At 38.1% G+C, this 19,197-nt stretch overlaps 1 protein-coding gene across 1 annotated transcript in view; it reads left to right on the plus strand.

The window, feature by feature from the left end:
• Window positions 1-19,197, plus strand: part of CPQ (carboxypeptidase Q) — an 80,397-nt gene that overhangs the window by 28,367 nt on the left and 32,833 nt on the right. Inside the window, exon 3 of the mRNA XM_010179002.1 lies at window positions 7,776-7,983. Coding sequence (XP_010177304.1) covers window positions 7,776-7,983 — 208 coding nt within the window. The remainder of the gene's footprint in view (window positions 1-7,775; window positions 7,984-19,197) is intronic.

Raw genomic sequence — 19,197 nt, forward strand, 5'->3', positions numbered from 1 at the left:
CTAAATACATCTGAGTTTAAGATAGGTTTGTATTTCAGGGTTTTTTTTATGAAGGACAGTGTCCAAAGGCTATACTGCTCTGAAGGGTGTCTGGCATGGAGAAGGAAGAAGGAAGGGAAGAAGAAAATCTCCATCCATGCCCTATTCTGTGAGTTTGAAACTTCCCCTGACTCCTTTCAGACCTCGCGCCCCTCTGTTTACCTCGGTGGTCACCTGATTAAGAGGAAGAAGTTTTGTGGTGGGTAAGACCAGTATCCTCCATCCCTACCCTTTTCCTTCAGCTCACTAAAAGTGTTGGCTGTGTGTTACCCTTTGCCATGGTCATCTTTTGAGAGAAGGCGGAACCTCCCCATACTGTCCTGTAATATATTATATTTCATGCCAGAGGAGACTCAAGTTTCTGCTGTAACTTAATGTATATGCCTGTGTATGGGAAGAGCTTGACCTTCCCTGCTGCTTACTGTCTGCAGTGAAGCAGGGACTTGGAAGCGCTAATGCAGTGATTGATCCTACCCTGAGAGCTCTGATGTCTCTTCACACCTTTTTGTGCCTCATAATTTTAATGTAAGGATTCATTGTCAATAATTACAAATGCCATTAAATGGAGGATGTACAAAGGCCTGATCGGTGTTCTAGACATTTTCACTGTTGTTTAGTTTACTTATGTATTGCTAGCCCTGTGGTGCATCTTAGTCTGATTTTATGCTTTCCAAAGAAGATGGTTTTGTTGGTTTGGTTTTGTTGTTTTTTTTTCTTTGCTTGGATTTATTTTTATCCTTCCTGTAGGTATAAAATATAACATCTGTTTCCAGTGAGGTTTTTTTTTAATTTGTCCTGTGTGCTCACTAGTCTGTGATGATAGAGGGGTCACTGAAGATATAAATATGGCTTCTGCTCAAGGCTGAGAAGGAAGGAGTTCAGCAAAAAAAGAAAAAACCCAAAGCCAGAAGCCTTGCAGCTGCTCGCCATTAGGACTGCCATTGGCGTTCCCTCCAGGAGCCCTCCGCTGACAGGCCTGTGGTAGCGTGCAGCAGGCAGCTGCGTTCCCACAAGGCAGGGATGTAAACACAGGAGGAGGGAACTTGGTTGTTCGTATTGAGCAGAAGGAGGCCAAACAGGTGTATGGCTTAAATGGTTCCCTCAAGGTATTGTCAGCTGCTGGAGGGTCATCCTCTCGTCTAAGATGCAGAAAGTTTCAGTTGAAGAGCAGCTGATGCAAGTCTGTATTTCCTACAGACGTTTGGAAAGGACCGTGCAGGCCCTTCTGCTTTCCCAGCGGTTGGATAATCCCGGGGTGGAATTCATTGGACTTGCTTCATTTGATCATTTTACCATTCACAGTTGTTCTCTGCATCTTCTTTGACAAACTGTATCTAATCTACGCTATTTTAAAAAAACTTATGTGGTTATCATAGAATTCCCTTGGTGCATGTGGTACTGAATATTATAATGAAATACAAACATATATGTGTTACTTGCATTCTGTAGCCTAGCACATATGTAATTATGTCGAAGCTATTATGCTTGCTTGGTAAAGCCTAATTTTAATGAGTGCCTAGCACTGATTAGATGCAGTTTTCCAAATGTTAACTTAAATGGAGTCCATGTGGTAACAGAATAATGCTGTACTCTTTTTCCAAGGGAGTTTTTCGTGGTAAGGCCAATAGTTTCTGGAGTCTCTCTTACACTTCATTACACTTGTGCAGATGCTACATCAATTAAAGGGTGGCGCAAAGTAATCTGGAAGAGACTGTGTAACTAGACTCCAAATAATCTATCCTTGGTAACAGACTGCTATGTAATTTAATTCCTCATTTGTACCACATAGTATTTTTGCTCCTTACTTTCTTAAAATTGACTGTGCATATTCATATTTTGTTATAAATTTAGCAGTCTTGCTAAACCAACAGATCAAATCCTACAAAGCAAATACAAGAAGCAAAGCAAGAGAATCTTGGGACAAATTATGACAGAAACACAAAATTAGGCTGAATTTATTTCTTTTATATTTTGCCAAGTGTCTGTAAATGGGAAATAGTCTTGATATTATTTTTGAAGACCTAATTCTTATGAGAAGATTAACAATACTTTTGACATTTTGACTAACTCTGTTACTGTTTGGCCTCCCTATCCAGATAATGTTGAAAAAACATACACAGTGTGAACAAGGACAAGTTTTATTTTGTATGGACTCTGCTTCTGTCTAGTTTATGGTGCTGGAAAAGGGGATTTACCTGAATGGAGTTCAGCCCTTGCCATGCTGCTCTCAATGAGGAGAAAGATACAAGAGTGAGGCACTTGTGAGTAGCTATTCTCTGTAGCTAAGTATGAGATCAAGATGTACAGTTGCTACAGGATATTCCATCACTCCTTTAAAGTGTAAAACTTTGTATGTGAGGGGTTTTTTTGTGATACGTAGAATATACAAGTGAAAAAAACAGAACCAAAGTATGAAGAGGATTTGACTCTTATTACCAAGAGTTAAGGCTGTGATCCTTCTATGTGTATAGCTAGTGATTAATACAGTCATGGTTCTGTTCAGGAATGTGTTTTATGATTTGAGTAAATGATAACAAACTGACCAATCTGATATGAATGTGATGTTTACATATGGTTTGTACAGTGAATATGGCATGGATCCTGTAGGAAATAGGCAATCATGTATGTTAGATTTTCACAACATGTTTGTATGAGTGAACTGAAGATACTTAGACAACACTCATTTTGTATTTCTCAACCCTAGAATTGTGCATTGGGGGCATGTGTATACACATTATGGCTGAAGTAGATCTTTGTAAGCTTCCTTATAATCAAGTTTTGTTTTGTTGTTTTGGTTTGTTTTTTGTTTTAATCATGTTAGAATTCTTGTAATGTCTTGCTTACTTCTCTGTTTAGGAGATTGCTGTCCTTGTCTAAGGATTCAACTTGAGATGTGTTTTCCATCAGAGCAGCCAGACTAGCTTGAAGCTCTGATACTTGCACAGTTTATTTGTCCTTGGGTACTGTAGCTTATCTTAGAGATAAGGGTTGGTAGCCCAGGAACGAAGTAATGGAGCATGCAAGGTCAGCTACTGCAGTAACGAGAGTTAGAACTGACCGGACACCAGCAGCACATCTTTTCATCCTTGCCTTTTAGTTTCTCCACATTTGATTATTTTACTCAGCAGAGAACCTAACAAGATGCCTCTTGACTTTTTTTGTCTTTCCTTTCCACTTTTCTGTAAGACATAAGCCACATCTGTTTCTTACCAGTCATTTGATGCGCACTTCTAACAGAGAATATGCTTTATTTTTTGGAGCCTTTCTTCTGCTTTGTTATTCATACTGTGATATTTCTCTTAAATACTTTCCAGTATGTAAAATCTAGGGGTTTATCAAAAGCAAAACCCAACCAGTTTAGATTCTTGTTGAATAGGAATGTTGAGACCGGGTGATGATGAAGTTTTTATTAACATTAATGAGTTTATAAAGGATTGATCTGGCTAGATGTGTTTATTTTGTTTTAAAGTAGTGTAAATATGAAGATGAGGTGATCTAGTAGATCTAGAATCAGAAGAACAGGTTCTTTTTAAAATAAATTAAAATTAAAAAAGAACTGCTCAGCCCCTCTCTTCTACTAAAATCAAAGTGACACTGGTATATGGGTATGTTAAATATTAAATGGCCTAATTACCCTTAAAGTTTTGCAAAACTAATTCAGGCTTTGCTGGATGACAACATTTTCAGAGAGAGTGTGGCTTTGAAGCAGCAGAAGCTGACATCACTCCCAGGTGTTAGTAGGAAACACAAGAGGTGCACCTTGCTTGCCTGAAGGTACCAAAGATGAATGTTAGTTCAGAGTCAGGGTTGCTTTGTGATCTCCCTAGCTGGTTTTATGTGATGCTTTTCTTTATTTTATTTTTCAAGGGGCAGGGAATGGTAAATGCAAGTCAGAGTCAGATTTATCTTTTTTTTTTAGTAAAATCCTTTTTCTTCATTAAGAAGAGCCACAAAATGTATTTGTTCAGACTCAGTGAAAAAATATCTTCCTTGCTCACCAGTACCAAAATTCTTTCTCTTGAACCACATCCTCTTCGCTGTTTTGAGTCAAACACACGACTGCTTCTCTCCCTTTTCATCTGTTATATGTGGAATCTGCTAGTAATTTCTTTTCTATTTTGTTTAGTTAATTCTTGCTCAGATCGTGCTGTGTGGTCAGCAACCTCTCCTAGGTTTTGGTTATCTCTGCATAAAAGGGGCTTAATTTACTTAGATTTTTTTGATGTACTCTTTGACACTTTATTAAGCAATGTATTATGTAGATATACTTAACACATGGCGTGTTTTGCATGCATGTAAGCTTTAATCAGGTATATCCCAGCATGCTTACTGTCTGTCACAAATATTTTCTATGCAAGTTTATCTTGTAGCATTGGGAATATACAGTACTGTGTTACTGTCTTGTGCCTTTGTGCTGGTAACGCTTAGGGTCCAATTTCCTTTTTGTAGCAATCATTTGGGCAATCATCCATTCCCTTCAGGTCCTGGGTACAAGTATGGTCTGAACAGTTGCTGGCTCTGCCCACCTGTGCCAAAATGTCTTAATTTGGGTAGTTGAGTTTACCTTTACAATCTTGGCAAAATTGTAGTTTGAGTATGAAAACAGCAAAACTAGCAGGTGACTTCAAGGTTTATTTTCCGGGCTAGATGGGGTAAATTTTGTACCTGCAAACATGCCTTCATTTGAGGTGTGTAAGCACGCGTGTATCTCAGTGGGTTGTCAGAAGCTTTGGACACAGTTGCGGTGGAGCATCAGGATTGAGCATCCAATAGAAATGTAATTGCTACTTATATTAGAGAAACAAATATAGTTTTAGGGGTTTCTGTTGTTGAGCATCTGGGAAATAACAAGGGGAGTGAAATCAATAGTGGTGGTGATAAAACCTGAATTACTGCAGTATAGCGAACAGGGCATGTTAGTACTAAGACATAATCTTGCTAGAAGACACAGGTGAATGGATTCATTTAAAATTAAAATAAACTTTCTGCTCAGTTGTTGAATGTAGGGGTTTTTTTGAACAGTAATACATTAAATTGTCATCTCTTTTTTTTTTTATAATTTTTTCAATGTGGTGGTTATTTTATATGTTTTGGAAATTCTCCTGGTTAACATGCTGGGTATATCCCCAAACACTCGAAGAAATATTAAACATATATGCAGCAAATTGTTATAGTTTAAAACTGAGGGTGAGCGAGGCTTTTTGATTTTTACAGAGACAAAGGGAAATAAAAAAATATATAAGGTCTGAATTTATAAGTCTATGGGAGTCTATCCCACTCAGGGAGGATTATGTGACACAAGAGATTGTGCGTACCAGGGTAACTGTTATTTCAAAGGTGAGCTATGGGTCACCCACCCTAAAAAGCAGATGAGGAGAAGGGGCACCAGCCTTTATATGAGGTTCAGCCGTAAACAACTGGGAGCAATAACTTCCTAAACTGTTGGCACCTACTAAACAGATCTGTCTACACTCTGAAGCAGCTCCTGTAAGACCTCTGTAACTGATTTTTAGTATTTTCTTTTCAAAGAAATGTTTATACGTATCTACTCTGTTATGTTATTGATTACTATATGACTTGTTATTGTTGAGAAGGATTTATTCTTCTAAACAAATAGAACTGAATAATCTCTCCCATTTTACCTAATCTATATCCTTATAAAGAAGTGTATTTCTTTCTTCCTCCTAACCACATCTCTTCCAGGAATTAAGTGGTTTTTTTCCAGTTTAGAAGACTTAAAAATCCACCATTTTTTTTTAAATATATAAAAACATGTGTCTGCTACTGTAAGTAGGTTTATAGGTGAAGATTTTCATGAATTGGACATAGCTGTGGGCAGCTGGCTCTGGGTGGCCCTGCATGAGCAGAGTGGTTGGACCAGGTGACCTCCAGAGGTCCCTGCTAACCTCAACCGTGCTACAGTTCTTTTATTAATATATGGATAAATAGTGTTAAAATTTGTAGCAGCAGATGTGAACAATGTCTGTAATGTGGTTTGAAAGCGTCAACTGTAGTCCTTCTTCATAGGGTAACATGTAGGTAAAGATATGATTGAGCTTTGGAGATTTCCTTCAAAAACTTAATTCACTGGCATTTCATTAATAAAGTCAGACTTTATTAACAGAAAAATAGCATAGTCATAAGAGTACTGAAGAAGCCTCTAGATGGCTGAATATTTTTATGTATTTTGAAAACACCTCTGGAGTAGTAACTGAAACGTGAGAATTACAAAGTAGTCTTGAAATAAAGGGTTGCAGATTTATTATTTCAGCTTACACATTTACTGCAGAGAACTGCCAGTAGTGGAGAGCTGCTTATTCAAAGTTTTACTATAATATCTCAATGCACAGTTCTAAGCTTATTTTAGGATTTAGGACATGCAATTGTATACCAGTTGATTTCTAATCATTATTGTGGTATCAGAATGGTTCTCAAGTGTTCATTGAGTCTGTCCTCTTGGAACAAAGAGTATTTTTATTCCCTTTTTTTCATGCGCGTGAAACAAAGAGTATTTTTATTCCCATTTTACAAGGGGGAAATGAAGGCAATGAATGATTTAATATCAGGAGTATTAGTGACTTTGGGCATACATGTAGATCCTGGTTTTTCTCTTTTCCCACACGTGTGTTTTTCTGCTGTGTCTGGCTTTATCTACAACTTCACTTCAAAAGTGCTGACTTCAGCTGGAGCTGTAATGCTCAGTATTCCTGCAAGTCAGATCTGAAGATCTCCACAGAAGCACCAGAAGATAAGAAATCTCTAAATAATGGCCAAATATACAAAAACATTGAACGAACTTTTTAAGAAACTTGTCCATTACCTTTTAGTGATCCTGTGCTGTGAGATGGGGAATCACTCACTCCAGTTAGCTCTGCAAGCAGCAGTGGTACAAGGACCCTCTGGATGAGAAATAAATGTTTTAAATAGTTGTGAAACCATCTGCAGCTTTCTGAGAGGAAAGAAGAACTCACTCCATATTGCACTGTGAATGTCAGAGGAACTTTGTGATTATTTTGGGGTTTGTTTTGTTTTCCTTTCCTTTTTTTTTATTTCCACAAGGCATAGCTATTCCTAAATGGAGGACACTGAAGCCTTACATCTAGTGATGCATATTTTTCTTCTTCTTTGTGTAATTTGTGTAAAGTTAATTGTTGTGGTGTGGGTTTGGGGTTTTTTAAAATTCTCTTTCATGTACAGTTAGTGGTTGAAATCTTGAGTGTACTGAGAATAAATAGATGTGCATTTTTTTAATGGTCTCGTTATCTTATTTTTCCTGAAGTCTCTCATATTGATGCTCTTCAAAATAAATCTCCAGTCTGATGTTGAAATAGTTGAAGTGGTGAATTTTAATTCCATTATTTATCACAGGAAAATAATGCCCTTCTTAAGTACTGCTCATTTACTGGCTTTTCATTGCCTTTCTTCCTGATAAAGCAGTGAAGGAAGTGTGGTATCAGAGCATTTACCTCTATAATGTCAAAGCATGGCAATGACCTGAATAAAGCTGACACAGGATAGCTTTCCAGACATATGGAATGGTAACAGTCAGATACTCTGATTAGTATAAAAACACGTGATGTATTTTCTCAAAAGGTTTATTTAAAACTCATAAATATATCATTGTGAGAGTCAGCTGGGGATGGTAATGAAAGCATTCTTTTCGGTAGTTGTATAATAATGATAATAACTTACAGAGCTAAGTTGTTAACACTATGATTTTATTTGTCTTTTCACAGCCCACATACTGGGTGGCAGAATTACCAACCTGATGTGCCCCGGATTCCCACTGCTTGCATTTCTGTGGAAGATGCTGAAATGATGTCGCGGATGTCTTTCCAGGGCGCTAAGATTGTTGTGCACCTGAAGATGAGGCCTAAGACTTATCCAGACTCTCTTTCCTTTAACACCGTGGCAGAGATAGTTGGAAGCAAGTACCCAGAGCAGGTGAGTGAGCATATGCAAAAAGAGACTTATTTTGTTCTTTGAAAATATGAAAAATCAAACCCAAAGAGCAGCCCTTCCTAAGAAATCCCTCAAACAAGTAATTCTTATTCACCTGCTTTTCTACATTTCAGACATCTCTGCTTTTCAGTCTTTTTGTTTAGGTAGCAGGTTTGAAACCACCAGGCTCATTTCTAGTGTACTAGGATGTATTTCAGAAAATCATAAGAATTACTGTGTTCTAAGAACAGGAAATACAACTAAACTGTACACAGTTTAACCTCCTCCTTTTTGTTTCCCTGTCTTAAATCTCACTTTAAGTAGTACCATCTCATAGGCTAAAAAGAAGCGTGTATGTAATCCTAGCACTGTAACTAATGCAGTTACTGTTTTAAATAACAAGTAGTAAGTTAAGTTTACCATAATGATTTGTGCTTGGAGTTTGCTTCTCATTCTGTTAATAATGTTCAGGTAGTTTCTTGATCAGTCAAATAATCCAGGTTCCGCTGTCCAGGAATAAAATTGTTTGCCTGAGTTTTTCCTCAAATGCAAAAATGAATGCAGGTTGTCAGTTTAACTGTTTCGAAGATGATTTTTCTTGTGCAGATCATTGCTGTGTTTAGCAGGAGTTGTATGTGTCTTAGTTTGGAGGAATAAACCATCTGCGCTAAAAATTATCTGCAAATTCCGTTTGAACACTAGTTAATCCTGAATTGCTGGTTTCCATTTTGAGTCTTCTTGCTTTCTCTTTTCTTCCAACTTCTTAGGCAAAAATCATACAAACTGAATTCGTGATGCAGAAGGATTTGTGCCTGGTGTGAAATCCTCTATGTCTGCTTGCAACATGGAATGAATTTTCTGGCAGTATGGCTTATTGTGAAAATGCTGACGCAACATCAATCACAGCACCACTAGAAATTGCTGCTAGAGCACAGCTACTGAGCCATGATTCTTTTTTAGACATTTTCTAACTTCAACAGAAAATAGGAATGACTGTCTCTGTCCTTTAAACCAGCATAGTTCTTTAAAGATTTCATCTTTTCTGAGATGGTAGTTCTGTAGCTCTTGCTTGTGGTATCTAGAGATCCTCAGAGTTAGCATGAATGTGTAGTTTTAGAAGCTTGATCACTAGGCAGGGAAAAATAACTTGTTTGGTTGATTGGTTTACATGCCATCACCTATGTGTTCATGAAACACATGTTTACCAAGTTAAAGACAATCCAACTTCTAAATTTGGATTCAGTTAATTCAATTTTACGTCAACTGAATTTTTAGCCATGCTTCTAACCAGCTGATAGGCTATCTTTCCTGAGTTATGTTTGGTGTTTGAAATTTTAATTCAGGTTATGAAGTGTCCAAATGTAACCTTCAAAGATGCATTAAGGTGCTTGCCTGTACTTGATTTTCTGTTTGCTGTCCTGCTCTTTTTCTTTAAGTAATGAAGCTCAGTTTTTTGAACACTGGGTAAAGATTTATTTGCAAGCCCCCTGCTGATGTTAATGGGAGTGGTAGTGGACACACTTAGAAAATGTAACCAAGAAACAGAAAAATAAAACAAGTGAATGTTTAGTTTTTTTAGTACTCACTTCCTCTCGGAGCCTTAATGGATGCTTCACCACACTCATTCCACTTCGTTACTCCGGTAAAAACGGGAACTATCTAGCTATTTAGGCAATAAAATACATTGCAGACTCAACTCTTACAATGCCTTTTATGCCAAAGCATTTCAAAATGCAGTACAAATCCAGGGGAATAGAAAGGTGCCATTTCCACGGGCCAAAATTTCAATTTAAGTTTTGAATTGAAACAAAGGCAAATCTGGATCTCTGAACTCTGGGTGAGAAATCAGCAGCGGGTGGTATTGCTCTTGCAAAGGTCTGAAGCAAAACACTTTGAAATTAGGCTGAAGCCTGTGAAACGTAACTGCTCACAGGTATTGCAGCAAATTGTAACTTAAAGAACTGGAGCTTAATTGAAAATGAGGGTCACTGTAGGATAGTGGTGAAGTCTGCTGTGAAGTGACACAGTTCTAGATGTAACTGCATGTTAGGCGTGTTTGTGTTCATTTATATATTGAACAGAATTTAATACACTGCTTGATTTATAAAGAATGTATTAATTCCTCCTGTGAGATTTTAGCATGTTTATTAAAAATAATCACTGAGAACCAAAGTCATATTTGTCTGAAAAATTTTATCTGTTACAAACTATCATGAATATTATTACTAAAATCCTTGAAAGGGGAAAATGGTTTATTGCTATTTCTTAGCTGATTTTTTTTTGGTTGGTTGGTTGGTTTTTTTGACTACTCTTACAGCAGGTCCAATTCATTCCTTCCCTTTTAAGTTATTTTTCCAAGTGTTTTGTGTGGATTCTTGCATATAGCAATGGAGGGCAAAAAAGTAAAACTAGAAGAATGTTAAGGAAAACAGAAAAAAGTAGTTTAAATACTTCTCACATGTTTTCCTCAAAGTTTGCTTCAGTTTAGACTTAGTGTTCATAAAGTCTTGTAACTTGTGCATTGTTTTGCTGTTCTGAGAAATGTTTTATATCATCAAAATTAATACTCAGAATTTTCAAACTTGCAAACTTGTGTTTAGGCACTTAAACACACCTATATTTCTGAATATCTTAAAGCAATAAATATAATTATTTTTTTGTGAAGCAACAAGATCTGAGGAATGCCTTCATCTTCAGAAGCGATGATATGACATGGGTGCAGCTGTCCTGTTGCTTTTAGAGGCAGCTCTGCAGCCAAGGCACGCAGGTACTTATGAAAAGTTAACCCACTGATACTTCAGGTTTCTGTTCTGATTTCGCCTTTCTGTTGAGCCAGCCAGGAGCAGTAAGCAAATGTTGTAGCATCAGTTGCTCTAAGAAAAATGTGCTTTGAAACCTACTGTAAGTTGCAACATTGTGCTACCAAGTTTTCAGGTGGCGTAGAAAGCATTGGAACAGAAAAGGGAAATGGATTTTGTCATGCTGTCAGTAAAGCTCAGTGTTGCACCAATGTCTCTGTTCTGTTTATCTCTATTATTCCTTCTAAGCTAGGGAAGGGCTGCTCTCTCCAGCAGGACCCTGGCTAATGTCAGAGCAGACATGAGTCTGCATGTTCTGAGCAGAGACATCCCCTGTCCTCGCTGTCTGTCCTGAGGTCCTCATTTAGTGCTTGCTGAGGCCTGAATCCTTGTAAGTGCCCAAAAGAGGTGAGCCCATGCCCATAAGATAATGAGTTCAAGATCAAGCTTTTCTTCATATAAACAGGTTGGAAGCAGAACCAAACATGCTATGACTTGATGCCCTGGCAGCCTTTCTGAGCTTGGGATCTCTTTCTCATGGTGCTTAGGACAGTGGAGAGAGTGGAAGACCTGTGGGTTGTGGGACTTAACATATTTAAGCCTGTGTGACTGCTGACAGTTGAGTCAACAAGTATTTGAATTGAGAAAGGTTATGGCAGCAGAATCTGCTGAGGTCCAGGCTGTTGCAGGTTAGAGACAATTGCAGTCCGTGCTTGACTTTTATCTTAGAGAAGGAGTTTTTGAAGCACACTGTTGAACCTGGGACAATGATGTTAGCATCCTTTTGTACTGTATTGTGTATTGATGAGATGTTTTATTTATTTTTTATATTTTATGTTCTATTTAAACTATGTAAGTTGACACTGGAGACTGACTGACTGAGAAATTCACAAGCTAACTAATGTGGTTTTCATTTGAAATTCAGCCAAAGCTGGCAGTAAAACATGTTTGTCTTCTCATTTTAATACAGATGTAACATGATTGGTCTTAAAGTGTAGAAGCAAATATTCCCATCTCTGGGGAAATGCTATAAATAGTGGCTGTTTCTTGTTAGTCTGGCTTCAATGTACCCAATGTGCCAAACACAAAGCCATCAAATACACGATTAACTGAAAAGGTATCAAAGTGGATAAAGGTATAACTCTTCTCTAATCCGGACTTTCAGTATCTCTCTGCACTGTGTATTTCTTGGTGTGCGGTGCTGTTTACTCATGTTACAGTTACTAAGTGATGGGGAAACTGTTTCCTGAGTGCCCTACAAAATACATAAATTCAATGGTTGCTCATTATTCTGTGATCTGGGATAAATACTGTAGAGCACAAACAGAGGAACTCATAAGTGTCTTTTCTGGAATCCTGAATAGCTGTTCCAGGAATTCGCTCTACGCTGCTTTTTTGCCTCCTGTTTTTATGGAGTGCCATATCTACAAAAAGTAGCATTTGAAAAGTGACTCTGTTTTGAACACCATAGACACAAAAGACAATTAAGAATGTGCTCTAGCACTGAGCCAAGTTTGGACAGCACTTTGAAAGTAGCAGTCCTAGGAATGACCTGAGAAAAAAGAGATGCTAAGGTAATAGATTGTGAAGTTCTTTACCTATCTGTGATTGATGTAACAGAACCTGTTCTACAAAGGAGCTAGCAGCTTAGTTACGTTTTCATTCTTCTTCCTTTCCCTATTTCAGAAATCAGCCCTCTCTTGGAATTTGTGATACTGGGCAAAGCTCCAGGGAACAAGAGAACATGAAAATTGTCCAGGCTTCTGAGCCTGTTAGGCATTCATGCACAAAAGAGAAGAAATAATTTGTAGACCAAAAAAAATAGCCCGACCCCAGGAAAAATAATTTTAAAAAAGACTTCTCTGAAGATGTGTAATACTCACTATAATGTTGTTTTATGGCCTGGCATCAGTTCTACATATGTTAACAAAATGTCTATCCATTAGCCCTTTGATGTGGCTTCCAGATAGCCCTATGCTCAAACTAAATCATGCGTACAATAGAGCTTTGAGTAGAAATGTTTTAAGAGCCTGGTGCCATCACGTTATGGCTCCATTATTGCATTTTCTCCATGTGGATTGTTTTGTTATTCATTCCAAAATGTTGAAGGGTTTGTAAGTGCACTTCTGTGAGCCTCTCTCCTGTGACTGTAAGCTGATGCCTGCCACTGCTAGAATTTAAGAGAACTTAAAAGAATTTGAGAGGTCATTATGGAGATTGGGTTGGAACAGGCTGCCCAGAGAGGTTGTGGAGTCTCCTTCTCTGGAGACATTCAAAACCCGCCTGGACGCCTTCCTGTGCAACCTCATCTAGGTGTTCCTGCTCCGGCAGGGGGATTGGACTAGATGATCTTTTGAGGTCCCTTCCAATCCCTAACGTTCAGTGATTCTGTGATTCTGTGAAAGAGTGAAGAAGGTACATTGGCATTGTTAGGAAATGTTTTATTTTCTTTGAAGTTTTTGTATCAATATTTGCTGAAAGAAGTAGTACCCTCTCTGTGGGTGTTTGTTTTATTAGTAACAGAACTTTGTACTATTAGTTGGGGGTTTGTTTTTATAGTGTGCCTCGTGGGAGTGGCAATGCCACTGTCATTTGCTCTTAAACAGAGGTCTTGTCGTGACAAACAGCCAAATTAATGTGAAACTGATATGGAGGACAGTTTTTCTTTGTAACTTGACCATTTTGGTTTTGTTTTTTGTTTGGTTTTTTTTTTTTAACTGCCAGAAGGCCACCAAATTTTAAGTCTAAAGTGCATGCTAAATTTTGTGGTGTGGAGCTTGGCAAATCTTGTAAAACTTAAGTTGCCAATTTAAAATCCAGGAGATGACTGAAAGCATTTAATTCTGCTGGGGAGAACTTGGCAATAGTTTGCCTTCTGACTGAATGACCAACATGTCCTAAAGTAGGCAGATGTTTTTGAAACCTCAGTATCTGGGTATGCAACATATACATCTTGTGATTTGTACGTATGTGGTTGATGTTGTTAAGGGGTAACAGGTAAAAAGCATTGTACTACTTAGAGTGTGTGTCTGAAATATTAGTGGAACTAATGAGTTTTTCTATGTGAAAGAAAGATTTAGTTGCCATCAATGTCTGGTCTCCAGAGGGAGCAGGACCTTCTTAGAGTGTGCTAACTCAACTTACTGGCATGCAACTGGTGATACCCTAGGTTACTGCAGCACCATGGTGACAGTGACAAGGGATGAGGACATCTAGATGACCTTCCTCACTAGAGTCAAGTGGAGTTTGGAGGAATTGAGTTTTGCCATCACCTCGCTATACCTGTATAGTATACCCTGTATTTCTGTGCTGTAAGCTCAGACAGTGTGCTTTTTGCCTCTCATCCAAGTTTGGGCACAGACATCACCTTATAAATGTCATGGCTGCGTACCCCGGCCTCTGTCTCTTTTTGAATCCAGTCTGGTATCAGCCCAAAGCTACTTGCTAGACCTTTGCTCTGTGCGCTACTATTTGGAACATTTGGTTGGATTTTAACTTCTCTGCTTCTTCAACTGCAGCCAACTTAATTGTGAAACCAGAAGTTAAAAAGAAACATTTAAGGTGGTTTTCCTATTGGTCAGCAAATTTATCTGAGCATGCAGTTTTGTAGTGCTTTTGATGATGTGAGTATAGGCGGATACACTAATATTTTTTATTCCCACCATTCCTTTGTCACTACTCCCACACAGCAGTTTAAAGAATTACTGTGGGATTTTATTTCAGTAACAATTTACAAATACACATAGGGTTTACAGTATGACTGTGAAAACTTTTTCTTCTCCACGTTGAAAAAGTTATCTTCTAAAATTACACTGGATCCTTCTTGCATTCTAGTACACAAGAGAATCTAAAGGGTAGGCCTGGGTTTGGCAGCTATGATACTTGCCTGAGGCATGAAGTAAGAAACCACAGTATTGAGGAGGTAGGAGGAAAGAAACTATATCGTAAGTTTCATTATGAATAAGTAGGTGCCAGAAACGCTAGTGTCAAGTGTCAAGTGTTAGTTTGAAAACAGCTGTTCACTACAGAAAGAGTCCAATAGCTGTAGTAGTATGTTTGTATTTGTTAGGTGCAGACTGTGTGTTTGACCAGCAGAAGGTTCTTGCTCTTGTACAGCAGATGGAGGACTACCAAGATAGTTCTTGTCCTAGTGAGTCTGCAGACAAGAAGATGAGCACAGCGCTAAAAAAATACATCTTTTCTAGGCAAGTCTAGTGAAAAACTGCAAGTCTAAGAGTGTGTGGGTTGAATGTAGAAGGCTGTTCGACACAGATTCAGAGGTTCTCACACATGGGACCAATGTGGAGGAAGACCTAACAGTGAAATTTTAGATGGTGGACAGAGATAACATTGTTAAAGGAGTGAAAGGGAAATGCTAAAAGCAGTAAAATCTAAAATGTTAAGGCTGGGGCTGAGGTGAAAGGGGCAAAGAACTTGGTCTGCTCAGTCACACTGAAATCCTAGCAGTAGAGGTCTTAACACTAAGAAACATGTGGTTGCAGCAGCTGAGAAATGGTTACTGAAGGCTGTAGCAGTGTATCCAGCAGAGTTCATAGTTTTAGTAGGCAGAGAGACTGTGTTCTTGAGAAACACTTGAGAAACTCCCTTATGAGGAGCGGCTGAGGGAGCTGGGTCTCTTCAGTTTGCAGAAGAGGAGACTGAGGGGAGACCTCATTCATGTTTATAAATATTTAAAGGGTGAGTGTCACGAGGATGGAGCCAGGCTCTTCTCGGTGACAAACAATGATAGGACAAGGGGTAACGGACACAAGCTGGAACACAGGAGGTTCCACTTAAATTTGAGAAGAAACTTCTTCTCAGTGAGGGTGACAGAGCACTGGCACAGGCTGCCCAGAGAGGCTGTGGAGTCTCCTTCTCTGGAGACATTCAAAACCCGCCTGGACGCCTTCCTGTGCAACCTCATCTAGGTGTTCCTGCTCCGGCAGGGGGATTGGACTAGATGATCTTTTGAGGTCCCTTCCAATCCCTAACGTTCTGTGATTCTGTGAAACACTGAACCAGCTGCAGAACTGTGGGTAGACTTGTTAGCCTTTCGTGCATCACATTGCTGCTTTGGGAGAATGAGGAGTGGGGAGAGAGAGTGAAAACAATAAATTGATAGCAGTTGCTATGGTCTTTAAGACAATTATTCTCAAGACCTTAGTTTGCTTTGTTAGTACATGCTTCAAAAAGTTGATATAAATTTGTTCTTGGTTTTTCATACCATTGTTATATAGGTTTTTATACAGCTTCATTGGCCTAGAAGAGTCCCCTAGGCTTCTGAGGCCTGAAAGACCTTGCACTTTGCTACTGCAGCTTTACTGTGAATGTAGTCAGAATGATGCAGAAGTATTTATTATGGTTTGGCAAAGCAAAATACACTGCAAATCACATTATACCAGTAAAATTTGTCCAAAATAAATGTTAATAAAATGTTAAAGATCTTGTATTGCTCACAGGCATAAATCTTCATTAAATCAAAGAATGAGTTTTGTTTATAGTTTCTCAAGTATTGTCAGTACTTACACCAACAATATATTGTGATGTAATATGTAATTTATCTAGAATTTCATTGTACACAAATATAATTCTAATTCATTGGAAAAGGTAAATGGAAATTTTGGACAAGCTCCTGATTTACGTGGTTGACCTTTTTCAGTAGCACTTGTCAGAAAAGTAAACTGGTTTATGTGTTGAGGATTGAGATCCCATTTCTTCTTTATTGAAGTTGTAAAGAAAAAAAAAAGGGGGGGGCATGTTACATCATCTTTAACAGAAAATTTATTTTGTACCACAGGTTCTGTAGGTTTGCTTCTTCATACAGACTGAAAAGTATGTTCTTCACAGTTTGCATTTCCATTTCCCACTGGTTTTTATGCTGTAGTTTATTTGAAAAATAAACTAAAATGTGTATTCTTACTTGACATCTGATTTCTATCACAGTATTTGAATTTGTAACCATCATTGTGAAATATTAGTCTCAAGAACAGTGTACAATGTCCTGGTATAAATTACTCAGAAAAAATCCCTATGTCCTATTTAATCTAATCATACATACATTGTCATATATAGGGTGGAGAATGGAATAATATAATGATGTAAGATGAAATAGTCTATAAACCATACTGCTTTAGAAATTGCACCAAATTGTTGGTTTTTTCCCTAAGCAAATAGAAGTAGGATTTTCCTTGAGTTTTAAATACTTCAGCTCAGCAGGGAAGAATATTAATGCTGTCGCAGTACGTCTGTATCACTTAAAATTCTGGGCTTTCTTTTTTAATAATATCTCTGATTTAGTGATAATTGTGTTTAGTTTCTGCTTTCAGTGATGTCAAGTGGACAAAGATTTTTCTCATCCTCTCCATGTGCCAATTTCACGTGCGGCTTATGGGAGAAGGTATTCAGTGTAATACTATTCCTTCACACTAATGGAATTTGTTGCGGTAAGCTATATATAAGTATATATGATAGTTTTAAGACACCTCCTTCTGTGACATGCTGCTCATCAGAGTAGAGCATATTTTACCATTCCAAATGGGAAATGTCTGTCATCCAGCTTCTCGCCAGGAGAGTGATTATTGAGCTCTAAAACATTACGTCCTCCCTCCTCTTCTTTCCCCTTGCAAATAATCAGGAAGAGGACCTGAGATCCCGTTATTCTTTGTGAAAGAAAGGAAAAACAAGATCTTGAACTGTTGACAAGTATGTTCCTCTCTGTCTTATCTTACAAGCAGATACTGCAGCTCGTGGTCTGCTCTGCTTGTATGACTTTGTTTCTTTGCATTGTAAACCTGAAGTCAGGGATGTCTTTGATGTATGTTCTTCACTTCTGCCTGAAGTCCACTGACCTCAGTTTATATGCTAAAGTGCTCCAGGGACCTGTTCACTTAGCTGGAATTAATGTTCAGATGATACTTTATTTGACTGTCTCTTAACACGTTCTGCAAGTCTTTCTGAAAGACTGCAGCTGTTACACTGTGCATATAAATAGGCTATAGTTAATAAGCCTATTTATAGCAAGCCCAAGTCTGATGATTTTTTTCTCATTCATTAGGGTTTCCAACCTTCAAATAAGTTCGACAAAATAATTGGATTGCACTCTTACCCACTAAGTACAGTGCATTTACTTTTTCATTGATTAATTTGGTAGTTTAATTTAAAATTGCCTGGACAAATTTAAATGCTGAATTTCAGGAAAGAGATACAGCTAAGTATAAGGACCTATAAATAAGATGGCTTTGATAGACTGGTTAAATTTTTTTCTTTAATGGTGAGGATAATTTTCTAGATTATATGAAAATAAATAAGCTTTGAATTCTTTTATCTGTGGACTTAGTTACACACACGTCTCCTGCTAGAGATCAACGTAACAGCCCTCCCTGCCCCTGCAAAGTACCCATCAAGCCTCTCAGACTGCTTGAGATTACTTGTTGCACAAAGTCAGTAATGGCTAACACTCAAATTACTCCATTTTCATTTATCTGTAGCAGGTTTTTCTGTGAATTAAGAACAGCTTGGAGGAGGTTCACACTTCACTGTGACCTTCTGAATCTGGTGATGACTGGACCAGAGTGAGGAAATGAAGAATGTGATTGCAAGTGTTCCCAAGGTCACAAAAATAAAGTACTAAAGACTCTTTAGGAGAGAACATCAATTCAGAATAATCTTGGCAAATTCATAGGAATCATCAGTACTCATCAGGATGAAATGTGATCTGCTTTTCTTTAGGAAGCAGAAATTACATGCACAGTGTGCCCCAGCAGAGTGGCCCGTACATTGTCATTGCTGTATTCACTGAGAACAGTTATAAGGTACTTAGGACTTAGCAGGTGTTGTGCAAATTGTGCCATAAAAGCAATGAGATGACATCCAGCTTTTCCTTGGAAAAGCTGTCCTGCCCTGTAAGCAAGCGTGTTTTAGCCAGATCCACAAGTTGGAGCATTGAAGGATCACACTTGATGAACCTGTATGTACAGGGACAAGTGGAGACATCTAGACAGTCTTTTGTGAGTGCAAAAAGCTGATGCTGCTGAAAGAGTATCTGATTGTTAGGCACACTGCAAATGCTGCAGTGTGTTTCAAAAGCCTTTGCACTAAAGAGATGGCTTTGTTTTTCTAATTATCTATGTAGCACACTTAAATCTCTTTTAGTGACCTTTCAGCATAGGCTTCTGCAATATCACAAAGCACAAATGTCAGCAGTTTAAGGTCCAGCCAATAATATGTAGATGGGAAAATAATTTGCATGTCTGTCAAATTAAATCACTTGCTGCTAAATTCAGTTTTGTTAATGGAATCCAAGTTTCTGTTGAAAGCACAAAGAAATTTCAGTTTTGTTTTCTAACGGGAAACTTTTCCCTAATTGGGAAAGGCTGTGTATATTTAAAGGAAAAACAACAAAAAATTCCAACCAAACCTT

This window comes from Mesitornis unicolor, unplaced genomic scaffold (assembly GCF_000695765.1).
Source record: "Mesitornis unicolor isolate BGI_N332 unplaced genomic scaffold, ASM69576v1 scaffold6962, whole genome shotgun sequence".
In the NCBI taxonomy this organism is placed as follows: domain Eukaryota; kingdom Metazoa; phylum Chordata; class Aves; order Mesitornithiformes; family Mesitornithidae; genus Mesitornis; species Mesitornis unicolor.